Source organism: Rhinopithecus bieti, unplaced genomic scaffold (genome assembly GCF_001698545.2).
Source record: "Rhinopithecus bieti isolate Rb0 unplaced genomic scaffold, ASM169854v2 scaffold_42745, whole genome shotgun sequence".
Classification (NCBI taxonomy): domain Eukaryota; kingdom Metazoa; phylum Chordata; class Mammalia; order Primates; family Cercopithecidae; genus Rhinopithecus; species Rhinopithecus bieti.
Window position 1 is genome coordinate 193,721 of NW_016819184.1, and position 19,157 is coordinate 212,877.

At 47.8% G+C, this 19,157-nt stretch overlaps 1 protein-coding gene across 8 annotated transcripts in view; it reads right to left on the reverse strand.

The window, feature by feature from the left end:
* Positions 1-19,157, reverse strand: part of MGMT (O-6-methylguanine-DNA methyltransferase) — a 271,433-nt gene that overhangs the window by 187,523 nt on the left and 64,753 nt on the right. For all 8 annotated transcript variants that reach the window (XR_001882666.1, XM_017858701.1, XM_017858700.1 and 5 more), the window contains one exon: positions 14,066-14,202. Coding sequence is in view for 7 of the 8 variants with exons in the window: in XM_017858701.1 (XP_017714190.1) it covers positions 14,066-14,202 (137 nt within the window). In the remaining variant the exon portion in view is untranslated. The remainder of the gene's footprint in view (positions 1-14,065; positions 14,203-19,157) is intronic.

Below are 19,157 nucleotides of genomic sequence, written 5' to 3' on the forward strand. Positions count from 1 at the left end.
CGCCAACGTCACTCAACTGCACATTGACAAACAGCACCGTCACTCAACTGCGCGCTCACAAACGGCACCAACTAACATCGCTCAACTGCGCGCTCACAAACGGCACCAACTAACATCACTCAACTGCGCGCTCACAAACGGCGCCAACAGCACTCAACTGCGCGCTCACAAACGACGCCAACATCGCTCAACTGCGTGCTCACAAATGGCACCAACATCACTCAACTGCGCGCTCACAAACGGAACCAACTAACATCACTCAACTGCGCACTCATAAACGGCGCCAATGTCGCTCAACTGCGCGCTCACAAACGGCGCCGTTGCTCAACTGCGCACTCACAAACGGCACCAACGTCACTCAACTGCGTGCTCACAAACGGCGCCAACGGCGCTCAACTGTGCGCTCACAAACGGCACCAACTAACATCACTCAACTGCGTGCTCAAAAACGGCACCAACATTGCTCAACTGCGCACTCACTAACAGCAGACATGGGAAACCTTAAGTGACATATTTTCATCACAGGAAACCGTGTAGTTGGGTCAAAACAATATTTATTCTACAGGCAGAAGGGATTTCTCCTTCCCTAGTGAAAAGTTGGTGATTTTACTGTCCTGAGTGGGGAACCATCCACCAAAATAAACAGAAGGCCTGGCCCTACTTATTATCCAGAGAATATGATGACAATTTCTCTGTAATTTATACCTCTGCTCCTCCATATCAGCCAAATAAACTGTACATGGATTTTAAAAAGAGAAAATATTATACATATTTTCGTTTTGTCAATTCAAACAATGCCCATAACGCTTCGGGATGAGTGCAGTAGATGCCCTTTAAAATGGACCTCTCCTCTGGGCTTCCAGCAGCGGCCATGATTCTTTTAAATACACCACCAAAGTCATACTCAGACAAAAAAATTTATCATCTCTAGACTGCTTAACCAGCAAAACTGTTCCAGCTTGCAAACACAGATGACACTTCATGCAAGCAAACTAATTTCCTTGGACACAATTTGTCAAAAAGAAAAGAGAAAAAGAAGAAAACTCCTATTGACATGTTAGGCTAAAGTGACTTTAAGAGTTTGTAATAATAGACGCAGATGGGGACCCCACATTGGGAACATTTTATTGCTTATATTTTAAATTCAGGAACTTCATAAATCCAGAACATGCTTCTCACCCTCAGATATTAAGGCTAAAAATGCAACCATAAAGTTGTTTGTCAATTTCTTCTCCAGAAGACAATTTACTGCTGACGGTATTATGTCTAAGCATATGGATCTGCAGGCAATAAAAATCTGGAGGGCTCTTGAAAACTCTGATGCAAAAAATGAGAGGATATCACATGATTAATTATGCCTTTAATACGAGATTCTAGGAGATGGTCTGATAAAGTTAGGGGAGAAAAGCTGCAAAACTGAAGAATGGAAGGAAATGGATCAACCATTCTGAGGGAGGAACCTCGTCCTTATTCCAACACAGTGCTTCCAACAGGCACCAAGGAGACAGGGCATTCACTGATGTCAACACGCTGAAATCTGTCCACACACTCACATTTCTTTCCTTCAACATATTTGCCAAACTTAGTAAGTAAATGAAGTTTAACAAAGAAACCAGCTATTTATGACATCAATTATAGAAAATGCCACAACAGGTCAACTTCTAGAGACCCGAGGCCAGGCCCCGACCCATTCTCGGTGCTCCCACCTTCAGCCCATTTTCATGCCTCCCAGGCTCCCGCAGGGCCTGGACCTGGAGGTCCTCTGCCTCCTCTCCTAGCCTGGTCTCCAGGGTCTCTTTGCCCTCATGGTCCTTGCATTTATTTGCGTTCATGTCAAAGCTACCTCCTCAGCCCCTCCTGAAAGCTGCAAGTGGGACTGATGCCTCTCCCCACTGCCCCCAGCACCCTGCACAGCCCACAGGCAAAGCAGACGCCAGGCTGCCTGCAGGACCAGCCAACAAGGAGGCTTTCAGCACCGCTTCTTGTGAGAATGGTGTCACGGTCTCAAAATATTATTTTCAATAAAAGTTTTGTTTACCTAGAGAAGATTTAAACACACCAAAAACTTTGAAGGAAATAAGTGGCCCAGTTTTCTTTTTAATAAAAGCAGTGCTGGGTTGTACAATAACTCTTCCAAACAGAGCCACTGAACAGGATAAAATAAAGATCAGAAAGCTCAGTATTTTCCAGGTGATTTTAGAAAGGAAAACCACTATTTGGAGGAGGTCACTTTTGGGGTATCTGTGATAATTCAGAAGAATGATAATTTCTTTTCCCTAGTTTCAGGAACATATATTTTTAGTGGCAGAAATATTAAAGTAGGACAGAATGTCTTAAAATGTACATATACAAACACCTACTTATACACAGCATTTTTCTATGAGGGATGAACAAGGGAAAGAGTCAGCATACCCCAAACCTTGTATTTTCCTACTATAATGGGTTAAGTCTTAAAAACATGTTTCTCCTCATAATTGCATCCTTCTAGGACTGTTTATACTACACTTTTAGCTTGTCTAAACACCCTGGCAGAAAACTCTGTGGTTGGAATCTGCATACTCCACACACAAAAAGCCCTTGCCTGGCGACCACGTGCCAACCTTTGGCTGGCAAGAGACCTCACCAGACGACGCATCAGCTTCTTGGGAACAAGAACAAGTGTTGCCTCCCATAGCTGTGCTCTCAGCCCTGTCCTTCTCCAGCCCCACCTGACCAGTGCAAATTTGTTTAGAAGATGCCTCTAGAACAAGCAGAAGGCTTGCTTTAGTAGCTGAAGGCTTAAATTGCTGTTCTGCCAGAAGCCGTGAACACTCCCCAGTGTTACTCGAAGGGAATGCAGACAGAGAGCATTTTCTAAATGCTTCACCCGCCCCAGCCAACCAAGGACGGGAGGATAGCTTTCTGGAAGAACGCACAGGAAAAGCAGCTTTGAAAGCAGTAGTGTGGATACCACCAAGAACAATCACTGCAAGAAAACGGTAATCCCCCGCCCCATCCAGCCCCCAGCACACACGATGAGCTTGTATTCTGCCAACGGACGCCGGAAATTAAAGCAACTGCCAGGTCGGCAGAAGGATCAATGTTCTCCAGAACCACTCCACGAACCTGCAGGTGTACTGAAGTTATACAGTACACAAGCCTTTCTACTTACAAATATTTGCATGTGTATGTTTTGTGCATGTGGATCAGATGGGGTAGGAGAGGAAACGGGGGAGGTGAGTCTCTTGCTGATGTGTATGGACAGAGAGACTGGGGTTCTCAGAGAGGTCCTCAGTGAAACCAGAGATGACCCCATGAGAGAAGAGGTGGGTAAACATCCCCAGCAGGCTGCACAGACACAGTGAAATCAAGACACAGGACATTGCGGAACAAAGCTAGACCTCCTCTCGACAGCCTTTGAGTTGTAACTATGATTTCGGTTCTACTTAGAGAGCATGGCCCAGTCTAGAGGGAAATTGAAGAAATGTCCTTGTCAGAAGAACACTACTGCAGTGTGATAAACTGTTTCTGCAGAGGACATTCTCTCCCTCCTGTCCACCCAAACCCTGACATAGAGCTCCAAGAACAAATCTAGAACTTGGGGTGTTTGGGGTGAAGGAGACTCACCTCTGGCTCAGTGTCCCCGTGAGCCACCCCCATGTTCTATTTGATTCACTTTGTTTTGTGACGGAACCATTTCCAGTTCAGACATATGCTGAGCAAACAGCACTTAGCTGGCATTCCGAAGTCAGACTAATCAAACATAGCATGTCGGTCTCAAAGCAGCCCAGGTGCCAAGGAATTCTTATGCTCAGGGCCTGAAGAAGACTTGATGTCAGTGTTCCACCCGCTGCGCTCTGCCACAGAGAGGCGAGGTGCTCCTCGCCGGGAAGCTCCGGGCAATCTGGGCGCAATACCCACCTCTCTCCTTCCAGCCTCCTGGCTCCATTCTCTCTCTGTCCTTCTTCGTTTTTTTCTCAGTCTCCGTTAGTAGCTCTTCATGGCCACCCACCTGTTAAACTGTTCCTCCAGGTCCTTCATTTCTTTTCCTGAGGTTCTTCTTTGCTCGCCTAGTCCTGGGAGGAAGCACCACCCTGTCAGATGCCCAACAGGGGGCTTGCAGCCTCTTAACTGCCTCCTTCTGCTACCCCTCCACGCCCCTACACCCTGTCAGTGGCCAGGGCCTGCTGGTTCACCACCCAACGATGCCCTAACTTGGTCAGCCCCATTCAGCTCTGTGACCGGTCACCTAGGCTCGGGCCCCTGCCAGCTGCTGTCTTGAGGAATTCACCAATCTCGAGGTGTGGAACAGCCCACTTCCCTGTCTGCCCCTGCCTACCCCTGCCTGCCCCTGAGCTGGGCTTGGGCTGCAGGTGGGGCTGCACATTCCGGCCCCTCCCCAACCCCATGCAAGGCCTGCCATCCGGTCTGACACAGAGCAGGGCCTTCGTAAGTTTAGAGAATGAGTGCATAAATGACAGAAGCTCACTGAATCCTAAACGTATTCACAATGTTTTTATCGCAAAAAGACCCACTTCCGTTACTTGTAGAGCAACTGGAAATAAAAATTCTGGATGAATCTGCCAAAAGACAATGCTTCAGTTCAATTCAAAAATTAAACTCATTTAACCTTTAACTCAATTTAAATTCTGAACCGATCAGCACGTAAGAGCTACCCTGTACATTAATATCAAGAAGCTGATCTAATTACTGATACAATTTTACATTTAACAAACCAAGTATACTGTGGGAGTTTAGAGCTTAAATGACATGAACACTTTTAAAACAAAAACTGAAAACTATTCATTAGTTGCAGACAGTTTAAGTATCAGAAAATATTACTTAAAGACATAGGAAAAAGAGAAAAGCATTCCAGAAATCAAATTTCAGAGTATGAGAGGTGTGTGCCGGCAGTTTGTAATAGGAGAGGGAGGCTGGCCTGAGATGCAACGGCATCCTGAGGATGGCGTCCACAGACGTGGCCCTGAGTAACTACCACCACCATTCTTGTTTCGTCTCAGCTTTTTCTCCTCTAAAACAGCACATCACCGTCCAACGAGCTCTAAGACCAGCGCGTATGCGAGCTCAGGTCGTAACTTTACAATGACTCCATGTGTGCGGCAGGCGAGTGGTATCACCAGGACAAACCCAGTGCTGAGCCTGAACTTCCCAATCTGACATTACTTGGAGGACACTGGCCCTAAGACTCCAGGACAGCACTGACTTGAGTTCCCACTGACCAAGTCCCAACCAGGATGGTCTCAGAGGCTCCCTCAACTGCACACAAGAGTCATAGAGGATTTCACAGGAGAACAATGGTCACCCCCAGAGTGGCAGTCTCTAGTGCAAGTTCAGCTAAGTAGAGGGAATACCCACTTCTTCCCCCAAGTCTTCCCCAGGCCTCTGTAACCCACCATCCCTCACCCCATCTGCATTTCTCTTATTGATAAAGGGACATCGATGCCAACAACTTCACAGAGGGGTCCTGAGGATGAAGTACAGTGACGGAAGGACACCTCCTCCCACCAGGCCAGACAGACGAAGCAGGGGCTGTTCCACAGGTGCCAGTCCCTCCAAGTCCCCACTTCCTTGGCATCTGCCTGACCCCTGGCCACGCCACTTCTTCTGGGAGAAACAGAGACTCCAGGAGGAAACGGAAATGGCCTCTGAGATGTTTTTGTGGGATACTGTCAGAAATGCCACACTTGGCGTTTCTCACAGGGGTTCATTGAGCCTCATTTCCCATACAATGTGGACAAGCCCATTCACCAGCTTTTCAAGACCACAACTGATTAGAAGCAGCAAACCGCCATGAGGTGAGGGGACCGAAAGGCAGGCAACGCAAGCCCAGCGCAGACATGGGGCTGGGGCCGGGGTCCGCAGGGCCAGACTCTTCACAACAGATGTTGATCAGCAGGAGGGGCGTGGCCCACCCATGCAGCAGGGCAGTGAGGGCCAGGGCCCAACTCCACAGGGCGCCAGGGCCATCAAGAAGGGCACCCCCATCTTGGCCAATCCCATCAGGGTTGGCTGTTGCAAGATTACGAATCCTAGACAGGATTTTGTGTACGGGGCCACACCCAAACCCCACAAGCCTCTAAGCTGGGCCCAAGGCCATGCTGGGGCTTCCTGAGGGTGAAAGCCACAGTCTGAAGACAACCTGGAAATACCAGGGATTTGAGCCAAGAAGTGGCCTTCCTGAAACCTGAACAGACGCCGATGCTGCCTGTGGCGGCAACATGCCTATCCAGTGGCTGCCACTTCCGGGATATTTCCTCCCCTGGCCTGCAAGTCATACGATGTAATTCTTGATGAGAACTGGATTGTGCCAAGGTTCCATGTTTCCTCCTCATGAAAACAGAGAAAGGCTCTCTGTGGCCACATAAAGGAGAGAGGGGCATGATCTCTCTGGAAAAGCTGCCCTCCCTTCATAAACAGAGCCGAACAGAGGTGAAGCCCAAGGACTCTTAAATGGAAACTTATTGTTAAGAGCAGGGGATTTAAGGGGTTTTAACATGCCAGAGAGGCAGAAACATCCACCTCTCTCTGCTTGAAGTTAACCCATTTACCTGTTACTCTAAAGTGCTCTTTTATTCCAAATGTTGGAGACTTAAAAAATCTTTCGCTCTGACAGTTTGGCTCATATTCTGAACTCAGATATTTGTAGCTATTAAACCATTCTTTTCTTCCTTCCAAGAGGTTCCTGGCAGACTTAAAATTAAATGAACCAGTTTGCTTCTGACTCATGGACACAGGCACACACATTCGCCATCTCTGTCTCCTTGTAACACAGTTACAAAATTGACAGAAATAAAACTTTTGCATTGCTTTTTTTTTTTTTCCTTAGATGAGTCCAGAACATAAGGACCCTAAATCTCAGTGACACTTGTTTAAATACTGTCCACCTGGCTGCCACCACTGTCTACTCTGCCCCCAGGTCAGCACAGAACCAGCTGCAGGGAGAAAAACGTCAAGAGCACAGAAGCTGGTGAGGTTGTGCATTGTTCAGGTTTGATTTTCTAGATCAGAAACCATACAACAATTGCACAGTGCATCACGGAACCTCGCTCTTCTATGGCCAGGCAGCACTGTCCTGGGGTGGACGGGCCGGTGCTCCACAGCCTGGGATTCTCGGCAGTGCTGTAGAGAGGAGCTCTGACCTGCCCTTTCAGCTGCCAATCAGAGGAGCACAGCAAACTTTATCATTCACAACTCAGAAGGCTCAGTGTGCAGAGCCTGTCTCCTATCACGCAATGGCAGGGTTTTCACGCCATACGCTCACTTAAAAGCGTATTACGCTGCCTCCCTTTATTTTACTAAGGTCCAAGAGCTGCCACTTCACGGGCTGCACTAACACCTCTGCAGGCCCCACGTGCAGCACTGTGTGTCTGGGGGCCAGCAGTCGACCCCCATCGCACCCTCTCATCACAGACCACGAGAATTCATCACAAGGATCTGTGGAGCGGAGAAGAAACACCTTGGCTTCCTGTCTTGTCTCTTTAGCCATCAACCTGAAAGACGAGGCCATTGTCTGGCTTCTAAAGGACAATGCACTATAAATGTTTAGCATGGGGTGAAGTATATGCACAATTTGTGTTATTGATAACATAAGTCACAAGAGGAACTCCCTATCCACCACTGATCATTTACCCCTCTCAGGCAGAAACGGGAGGTGACATCCGTCAGTATGGACAGGCCTCACCGACACGGAATGGCAGAGCCATTCCATGGGTGAGAACAAGGGGTTCCAGGCTCGCCAGGGCATTCAGCCACTCGTTTTTGAAAAACAGACGTTTTCTATAAAGCCAAGGAGCGCCTGGCAAGTTTTCCTCACAGAAACATGCTTATTTGACTCAAGAGACCTCCTTAAGGAACACTCTGTAAAGTAAAATAATTACATTTTTTAAGCACATACAACACAAATCATTATTCCACGGCACTGAGGAAAAGCAATGAGACAGCTGAACTTGCCGCAGGTAAAAGTCCTACAGAGCGCGTTTTTTTGGATGCTATTTTTACTGGGAGTGCTTCTCCGAGCGTTTGTCCTTAAGAACAGTTTCTTCTCTTCCTTGAAAGATCAATTATAATAACGTGAATGCGGCAAGTGTCTGTATTAATTTCCCAATCTGTCAGAAAAAACGAATTCATGAAGTTCCCAGGAAGGTTCTCGTGGCCTTGAGGAACCATCCAACTGGCACCGGTCAGACCGACCTGCACAGAGGGGCCGCGGGGATAACCGGCAGCACGGACACGGCAGGTGCACATACCAAGCCAGCCGGGACCCCATGCACTGCTGAGGGTCGACTGAGTTCCTGAACATATTTAGAGATTAGCAGGAAAGAGGCAAAACGCGGGTCACTTCCTGCTGCAGCTGCCTTCGGGAAGCTCAAAGGCATCTTCATGCTTTCCATGGGGCGTGTTTTGAGGGCAGAACCTCACAGGGCATCCAATGTCATCAGACAATTCCCCTCCCAGGTTCAACACAGAGGCCCTGCAGGATACGTTCTCACGTTCCAGAGGGTCTAGGGCCAGGCCAGCCTCGCTGGTGACTGGAGGCCTTATCTGTCCAGCCAGCCAGGTGCTCAGAAGAGGGTCAGGCCCAACCTGCATGCCCCACCCAGCCTCAACCCCAGGGCTGGCTGGGCCAGATGCCAAAAGCAGACCCACAAACCCTGTAAATGGATCCCTACCATGAAGACAGAAAAAGAGCCTCTGCAGTAGAAGACAGTCTGTGTGTAGTCCTCGCATTTTCCCAAATACAAAAAGGTTTACAGTGCTTTAGTTGGATTGGACTCTATCAGCTTTTCCAGTATTACATTCCTATATTTTTCTGAAAAGAGGCTTATGTGGAAAAAACAAAAGAATGAAAAACAAGGGTAAGCCCTTGGTAAGTGAAAGACGAACCCCCTCGGCTCCCCAGCATCCAAGCTCTAGAAGTCCTACTGCTACTATTTTTGGAATCTAAATATGACCCAGGGTGATACGGTCCATTTTTTCAAGTAATCAAATACGGCAATCAACATTATGGAAAACTAAACAGGCCCCAAAATAACATTAGAAAAATAAACACATACCGCCTGGCCCCTCTCATTAGACTGTGGGCACTGCAGGGAATCTGACGAGGTCAGAGCTCTGCAGCCGCGGGAAGATGGCGCGGGGGAGCTGCTCCGCTCTTGCAGAGGCCAAGTGCTCCTGGATGTGATGGCATTCACAGAAACCTGATACTGTCAGGCAGTTATGAAACTAACTTAAAAGCAGCTTATGTTGCTTCTGTTTTGGAAAATATGCCACTTTCCCAACGGATGTGCTTCTCACACACGTTTTTAGGGAGGGAAAGGTAACGAGGCAAGGAAGTCGTTGGTCCCCGTGCGAAGCCACACACAGGTCAATGGAGTCACCTGGGGAGCAGGAAACACACTTTGTACAGAAGCACAAATGCAATGTCACTGAAGAAGGCCCAACGGTCAACCTGTAATTTATCTACTAAAGAAAGAAACACCCGTTCCGAGGAAGCAAGGACCACCCTGGGACTCACAGGCACTCGGAAAAGGGTGAGGGCAGGGGCCAGAGCCAGCAGGAAGCTGTCCCAAATCCTGGCAGTCACTGTCACTCAGCAACCAGAGGACAGCAGCCACACAGAGCACCAACGGCTCCGGGGGAGCACCCCGAGGTCAGTGAAGGCAGCACCCAACTCTACTAAACCAGGAAGCTTCACAGAAGACTTCTGACACCAGACCCAGATGGCGTCCAAGGTGCATTCATCTCACAATTTGGGGATAAAGTAATACCAATCCAACCCTTACTCTTTCACAAAATAGAAGAGGGAATGCTTCCAAACTGATTTGTCATCAGAATGAGCCTAATTCCAAAACAAGACAAAAGTATTACCACAAAAAGAGAAAAGGATATACCTGGTTTAAAATTCTAAAAATGTATTCTACCAAATTTAAAGAATAAAGGAGAAAGATCACATGACTATGTCAACACATACATGAAAATCATTTGACAAAATTCCCCCCAGTGAGGAAGAAGCCTCTGAAACCCAAAATGGGGAGTAAGCCCTCACGGGTGAAATCCTGCAAGCTCCCCAAGCCAGGAGCCAGGGAAGGACGTCCGTTGCCGACACACTTACTGAAGTCACCCGGGAGGGTTCTGGACAGCTCAATAGAAGGAATTAAAAGCATAAAGATCAGAAAGGAAGATGCATATTGTCTTTACTCAGAGACATCATGAATTTTTATACAGAACCCTAAGCAATCTCAAAACAACCCTGGAACAAACACGTGAGTGAGTCAAGATTCCAGAATGTGAGATCGACACACAAGTCAGTTGTTAGTCAAGATTCCAGAATGTAAGATCGACACACAAGTCAGTTGTTAGTCAAGATTCTCAGAATGTAGATCGACACACAAGTCAGTTGTTAGTCAAGACTCCAGAATGTAAGATCGACACCCACAAGATTCAGTTGTTAGTCAAGGATTCCGAATGTATAAGATCGGACACACAAGGTCAGTTGTTAGTCAAGATTCCAGAATGTAAGATCAACACACAAGTCAGCTGTTAAACACAAGCAGCAATAAATTAAAAGGTTAAAAAGTTTCAACCTAATTTAGAATACCATCAAGAACAAAGTATTTAGAAATGGAGTTTGCCAGATGAGCAAAGCCTCCAGGCGGAAAAACCATCCAGTGCTGCCGAGGACAATGAAAGAACGTAAACACACACAGATGCCAGTCAAAGCCAGGAACTGACCCCTTCAATACCAAGACGTCAACATTCCAAAATTGACACCCAGGTTCAATGAACTCCCAATCGAAATCCCGGAAAGAATCACTGCAGAAATTTACACCTGAATTCTAAAAGTACTACGCAAACTTAAGAGACGCAGACGCCAAATGATTTAAAAATAAATAAATTTAGAGGACTCATGGACTCACATTACCTGGCATCAAGATATATCACAAAGCTACCTAACCAGGCCAGCGTGGAACGGGCATAGAACAGGCAAAGGTAGGCTGAACCAAACACAGCAAAACTAGACACAGGCTCACACACCCTTGGTCAAATAATGGTAATTCAATGAAGAAAGGAGACAATTTTTATTTTCCAACAAATGATGCTAGAACAATTAAATAGCTACAGGGAAAAAATAAACTGTGTACCTCACAAAAAGGTAATTCAAAATGGATCACATATCTAAACATAAAAAAAACTACAAGGCTTTTAAAAGAAATTACAGGAGAATGAATTTCAGAAATTACAGTAGGCAAGTATTTCTTATAGAGAACACAAAAAGTCTTAAACATAAGGGAAAAAAAAGACATATCGATTTGTTCAAAATTTAAAACCTCTTCTCATCAAAAGACACTATTAGAAAAACAAAAAAGCAGACCTCCAACCTGTCAGAAAATCATCACAATACGTACATCTGACAAAAGTCTCCTATCCAGAACCACAAATCAGTAACAACAACAAAAACACAAACAAGAAAGCTCTAATTTTAAAATGGGCAAAAGGTGGCCAGGCGCAGGGGCTCACGCCTATAATCCCAGCACTTTGGGAGACCAAGACAGGCAGATCACAAGATCAGGAGTTAGAGACCAGCCTGACCAACATGGTGAAACCCCGTCTCTCCTACAAATACAAAAATTAGCCGGGCATGGTGGCGGGCGCCTGTAATTCCAGCTACTTAGGAGGCTGAGGCAGGAGAACTGCTTGAACCCAGGAGGCGGAGGTTGCAGTGAGCTGAGATTGCACCACTGCACTACAGCCTAGGCGACAGAGCAAGCCTCCATCTCAAAACAATAAAAAATAAAAAATAGGCAAAGGACTTGAGTAGCTATTTCACAAAGAAAACACAGGAATGGCCAAGACTTCATCGGGATAAGTCATCGGCAAAGTGCAAATTAGAACCACAATGAGATAATACTTCATACCAGCCAAAATGGCTAAAATCTGAAAAACTGACACCACCAAGTACTGCCAAGAACATGGAGTAACTGAAACACACACTGCTAGTGGAAATTTAAGATGATACTGCTCTGAAGAAAGTTTTGGCAATTTCTTGTCAAGTTAAACATACATTTGCCATCCAGCCCACCAATTCCACAATCAGGAATTTACTCAGGAGAAATGGAAACAAAAATTCGCAAAGACGACTGACTTAAGGGGGCACGAGGGAACTTTCTGGAATGTTCTGTATCTTGAATGTTCTGTCTTCAGTGGTGGTTATATAGTTGTACGCTTTTGTCAAAAATCACTGAATTGTACACTTGAAATCTTAATTCTTCTATGTAATTTTTACCTAAATTTTAAAAATGATACAATGTTAAACTTAATTGAATATTCATATAGTTTTATATACTATTCTCAAACTTTTAAGTGCTCCCCCCACCAAAACTAACTGTGCACACAAACACTGCTGGCTGCCCCTAAATCCCACTCTTTCCTTACTCACAGTACACCTAATTTTAGCCCATATATGACACGCCCTCCTTTCTTTCTCCCCTACCTGTGGCTCGGGCCCAGCGCCGTCTCGAAGCACCAGGGAAGGGACCACCATCTGGAGACCCCAAGAGGAAAGCTCAGAGGAGCCCAACTTCCTAGGAGCCATGAAGGCAACAGTCCCAGCGCCCACGGTTTGTCTACAGGTGTGTCTTCAAGAGAGCAATCAGCCAGATCGTATTCAGGATTCAGCATTATTGCAGGGCTGTTGTTACACCTGAACCTGATCCTAACTTGATTCAGAAAGTTCATAAAGTAGAAATTCAAAATTAAGCCTCTTCATCCTATTTGCATAATCCACAACGGGCATTTAACTAAACATATCTTACAATGTTTGTTGTTTTTGTTTTGTTTTCCTTTTTCTTCCCCAAATTCACTTTGTACCTTTACTTTTTCCCAAAAGAAAGAAAACCAACACATAATTTCTATGATTTATTGTGCAACTGAACATGCTAAAAGACAAAATGACATTTTCCCCTACAAATTATTTGGTGCCTGTGATTTTCTGAACACTACAGCCAGATGGTTCTCATAGAAATTGAAAAGAGCGTATTCACATAGTTCAAAGGTTTGCTTATTTTGGTCTCAAAAGACTATATTGATTGTAACGTGCAGCTCTACAGGAAAAATCTCGACAGCGGAGGCGAGTGCTGATATTTATGAGTGCACTTGTGCTCATTACGGCTGCCTCTGACAGGGGTCCATTAAAATCAATTTTTATGTTTCTTATGTATTTTCTTTATCTAATGTTCTTGGCATTGTGTTTATTAGCCAGTTAAGAGAAACACCAAGTATAGGAGTGGGTGTTTTTTTCTTCTTGTCAGAAATAACAAGACCTACAATTTTAATAGAATGAACAGAGGAAATTAAATGTTACATTTCAAAGCAAAACATTAAGGAGTGCTTTACATTTTTTGTTTTTGCAGTTAGAGAAATACAGTGGGAGCTGTTCACAAAAAGAGAGACACATACGCTCTTAGAAATGACAAGACCCTAAAGTCATGCTGAAAAGGGGCTTTCGGGTCCTTCCCCCTGGCAGGGCTGTCCTCAGCCACACCCGTGCCAACGGTCTGACCACGGCTTTCAGAGGGCAAATGGGCCTCCTGGTTAAGGAATCCCAGAACATCAAGCAGTCCTAGTGTGAAACTCACCTGGCTGACTCTGGTGGAACAGGGAACCCTGGTCTGGATTTTTTTTTTTTTAATCAAGATTAATCCTGTATCTCCCTGTCTCTAAATTTCTAGAGACATATGCTGAAGAACCAAAATGTTCACTGCTCATCACCAACCAACTCCTCTGTAAACGTACACATGAATCAAACATCTTGGAGCTACTAATGAAAGGGTATGAAGGGCATGGCCCTGGGTTCATCGGAGGCGGAGGGCTTCTGGGCAACACACAGGGAAGCTGCAAATGCAGGAGCCATCGCAGCACACTGTTTTGAGAGACAGGCTCGTGGCTGCGGTTGCGGGGGTAAGGCTATGTGTTACCCTGTGATCGATGGAAAACAAGCAGTTATCACATATACTCCTCGGCTGCTTCAGCATGCGCAGTATACAGGATCATGCGGGCTCATACTTACTCAGCTTTAGGCGTCCCCTTGCCCAGGAGCTTTATTTCGTGCAGACCCTGCTCACACCCAGACAGCTCCAGCTTCCCCAGAGGGCTGTCCAGCACGGTGCGTTTCATTTCACAGGCCTTGTCCATTTTTCCAAGTACCTAAACAGAAACAATTTTTAAGACAAAGTGTATATGGAAGAGGCTGGTCGTATATAAAACACAACAGAAGTACTGGTTATTTATGACACAAAATATATTCCAAAGCTTTTCCTCATTTTTGGAATTATATGACGCGTCATTTTTACAATATGGTTACCGAGAAGACAGAAAATTACCACAATTACCTAGAGCAGCCAACCAATACTACAGTCTCCTGTTATTTCCTAAAATTACTATATCCCGATTCTTCTTGTTTATCTTAAACCAATGCATCATTGAAGGAAGCTGACCTGGTAAGAGCTCCTTTTAAATAATACCCACAACTAAGCTCACTTTGTTTTACTAAAACAATTAATAAAACAACTACCACAGACAATAAATCCCAAAGACAAACTGTTCAATATTTGGAATAAAGTACATTTTAGAATGAAGCTTGTATGCAATGACTTACAGAAAGATTCAACTCAGCACCTACGCCACGACACCTGTGTTAGGAGCCAGCCCGAGAGGATGAGTAATGCGGGGGTAAATTAAATGTGCTCTGGAGAGCACATTTAATTTACATTTAAAGAGATGTACAAGGCTGGGCGCAGTGGCTCATGCCTGTAATCCCAGCACTTTGGAAGGCCGAGACAGGAGGATCACTTGAACTCAGGAGTTGAAACCGGCCTGGGCAACATAGCAAGACCCTGTCCAAAAAGAATCAAAATTAGCTGGGTGTGATAGCACACACCTGTAGTTCCAGCTGCTCAGGAGGCTGAAGAGCAGAGCCTGAGGAATACGGGGGAACACATCCATAGGCTACCTTTACACTTGTACATTTCTTTCTCTCTTATTTTTTAGAGACGGGGTCTTGCTCTGCTGCTCAGGCTGGAGAGCAGTGGTGTAATTCTAGCTCACTGCAGTCTTGAACCACGGGCTCTAGCGATCCTCCCTCTTCAGCCTCCTCAAGCACTGGGTCTTGCTATTTTAGCTCTGTCCTCTCATCACCACAGGAAGACCCACAGCAGTTCGTGGCTACTCAAGGAAGGCCGTCCTCATGGATCCCATTACACCTGGGTTCTTCCCACTCCAACCCAATCACCAGCTCTCAAAGCTCACTGAGAACAACAAAGCAAGGGCTCCCCACATCAAGGGGCTGGAGCAGGGGCAACAAACTAGAGCCCGTGGGGCAAATCTGACTCACTGCACTTGTCTTTGTAAATAAAGTTTTATTGAGACACAATTGTGTTCATTTATTTACACACAGTCTCCTGCTGCTTCTGTGCTGCAGTGGCAGAGGCGAGCAGTTGTGACAGAGGCAGTGTGGCCCTGCAAGCCCAGAACACTGACTCTCTGGCCCTCTACAGATAAGGCCTGATGACCCTTGGAAGGGCTGCTCACTGGAAGGGCCGCTCACTGGCACCTTCCCACTCTGTGCCCACACTGAAGCGGGTCTGAATCCCGCATGCATCTCAAATCTCTGTGCCTTCACTAAAGACCCCCTCCCTGCCTGTCTGCTGGGCACCTTGCTGCCTGGTCTCCTCTCCTGTGAAAGCCTCCACCAGCCCTCCAGCTGATCTTTCCTTTCTGTGTCTTCCACATGCTTCTAAGGCCTCACTTTGGTTCTCTCATCTGTCTTTCCAAGAATGAGGAGAGGGAGGTGCATTTATGTCCCTTAAAGGGAGCAAGGTCGGGCAGCAGACCCCAAACTACACAAGCGTTTTCTAGAAGCATTACTCTCAAGATTCAATCCTAAACCATCACACTCCAGAGCCGCCTCTACAACCTCCTCTTTTCTGTGCAGATTGACAGGGATTTGAACCGGATCCCAATCGATCGCCCCAGGATATGGACACGGTATGTGCCAGAAACCATGTCCCAGCAGAGAGGCTCTGCCCACATCACACTTCAACATCTCACCCTGCAGCCTCCCTGCTGCCTCAAGGGTAAAAACCAGGCTTCCCGGGAGGGCAAAGAGAGCCCTGTGGAAGGAGCCACCTGCCTTCCACTTACCACGTGGCAGAGGCCAGATAAAGGCAGGGGGTGTAAATCATGGCTTTCCGCCCACTGTCCCATTGCTGTGAGAAGATCACTCTTGGTGCTTCAACTGTTTTTGTCTGTAGGGTAAATCACACCAAATCACAATGTCGGCACGAGTTTAGAGGGAACACATGCAAAGACCAGGCCTCCCAAAGGCTCTGTAGGATTTGGGGATCACAGGTGTTCCCACCACGATCAACGTTTTAACTCAATGCCTCTGACCTCATCCCCTGGACCATGCTGCCTCCGCCTCCGACCTCATCCCCTGGAGCACGCTGCCCCTCTCCCCGGAGTCTCATTCAAAGCATCGCCATCCTGCCCTTGCTTCCAAGGTGATTGCCTCCCCTTCTCCCATCTCCATCATTTCTCAGAGCCACAATCTCAGTCCCCAGCCTCAGCCCTGCCCCTGCAGACATCTCCCACCACCCGGGGCCACTGCTTCTCAGGCAGGGTGCTGGCGGCTCTGCTCGGGACCCCCTGAAGAACAGCACGCATCACACACACAAGGGGCTCATAAAATAGTTGTGGAACTGAATTACCAGTGTGACCACCATCCAGGCCAAGCATCCACGACAGCATTTCCCAAAGTGTGTTCACAGAAGATACTGCTCAGACAACAGGGCTCTAGAGGCAGCGTGAGAAATTGGGATGCTCTCTCGCCGCTTCTTGGAAACTTGCCCTGCACGGTGGTGGGTTAAAGCTTCCAGCAGACTGGCTGTAAAGAGGCCAGCTTAGGTTTTGCTCTCTCAAATGTGGTTCTCCATGGAGCCACATTTGCTGCTCTATCATCCCAGTTCGGGCAAGGCTGCAGGCTGTCAGAGTCGGGAGGCCTGGGCTGAGCTCTGGACTCAGGTGGGGAGCGTGGCCAGCCCCGAGCACCTGCATCAGGCAGCACTCTCAACAGCAGGTGTCAGAAACAAACACGGGCTAATTTAAGCACAAATGCCATTTACTGAAAGGCTACTCCACCACTCAAAGAACTTCTGGGAAGGCTGGAGGAGCAGGCTCAGAAAATAGTAGGAACCAGAACTGGCCACGCTCCAATCACAGCCAAAATCAAGCTTCAGGAAACATCTGTGGGGCAACCAGGCACAGCAGGCATGGCAGCTGGCACTGTTGCCACCGTTGCCCCTGGAAACAGGATGTGGTGGCTATGGCCACCGTTGATTCTCGGCTGCTCTGCCTCTGTGGGACTTGCTCCTGATTTGAGTCCCAGGCAGGAGCCCAGCCCTGGTGCTGATGCCCACTAACATGTGCCAGTGTCCGAGCAGCTGCAGGAAGGGACGGCCTGGGAGAGGAAGGGTTTGCCCATGTCAGTGCCTGAAGCTGCACTGCACACATTCTGACTGGGGAGTGCCCCATGTGGGGACTGCTCAGACCCTAGCTGCTCACTCCTCTCCCGAGCCTCTATTTTCTCATCAATAAGACCCCTGACTCCTCTACCTGACAGTGCCACTCTGAGGATCTAACCTGAGACGGCCACGGCCCGGGCTTCAGGTACTGCACACCGTGAAGGGCTGGAAGGGCTGTCATGCCATTCTGCACAGATCACACCTCGAGTTCACCCCCAATCCAGCATCAGCCAAAGGGGAAGACATTGGAGTGTGCAGACAGGGCCAGCGAGAAGGGCAGGAGCCTGGGAAGGCCACTGGGGGTGAATCCCAGCGAGCTGAAGGAGGGGCATGGGGGATGGGGTGTCCTCCACCTGGAGGAAGGAGCAGGGTGGTGGAGGGCCACAGGCAGCTCAGCCCCGACAGCCTCCCGGGGAGAAGAGTCCTCAAGGTTATCAGGGTCTGGGTCCTGACCACAAGAAGCTAAACTCGGGAGGCCAGTGGCTGGGAATGCAGTGGAGAAGCCTTCCAGCCAAACCTGGTGTGGCCAAGTGAACTGCCTGCCCTGGAATGACCAACTCTGCACCCCAGAGAGCACCTCCACCCAGGAAATGCCCAAGGACCCCAGCTGCTGGTCCAAGGGACCCTAAAGCTCTGGCACATTCCTGATTGTGCCCTGCGGTGCTATCGCCATGACCAGCATCATGGCATGGGCCTCTCATCCAAAGGGCAGGCTGGCCTCAAGCGCTAGGAACCAGCTCCCCTGGCCAGCAAGGGTGGCCTGAAGCCACAGGAACACACTGAATCAATCACAAGCAGGGAGTTGCGGGGACCAGGTCGGCTCCAACCAAATCATTCCAAGAACCAAAAAAAGGCAACCAGTTTATAACTGCAATAAGGAATGAGTTCAGAATCTGACTTCCAAATGAGCAACAGATTCCAGCTCCTGTCCATATCCAATCGGCTGATTATTGAGGTACGTGAAGCCTGCCTCATTTCACCTGAACATGACAATGAGCTGGAACACGCCCCCCCAACCAAGAGCAAACCTCCCACAGAGGCCCGCAGAAATGGAATTGGATACGCTGCTGACACCTGCATACTACCTTTTTTCCTGTAGACAACCAGAGCATTTGGCACAGTTCTTCTGTGGGCAACAGTAGAAGTTAGTTTAGTGCCGATTCCTGAAATGCAATGGCTGAGGCCTCTACAGGACAGAAGCCCCAGGCCACCGAGCATGGCAGCATCTCTGATGCGATGCCCAGATGCCCAGGGCTGACCTAGCAGGTGTGCAGATCGGGCCACCAGAGAGGTGGGGGGATGCCTGCAGACTAAATGGGGGCATCACAGACACCAGGAGGGACCTACAAAAGCCAGAAATCAGGCAGTGAGAAAAGTGAGTTTCAATAGCATGAAAACGTGATGGGAGTGAAACCATCGCAACCCAGCCAGGCGGGAGGCTCAGCTTAGAAGCCAAGATACCAGACACACAAAGGCTGGCACAGCAGTGGCCTGGACAGGTCACAAGCAGCCATAAAGACAATGAACCCTCTCCCAACACGCCGCACAGCAATTCCGCCATGCCCCAGACCCGGGAAGAAA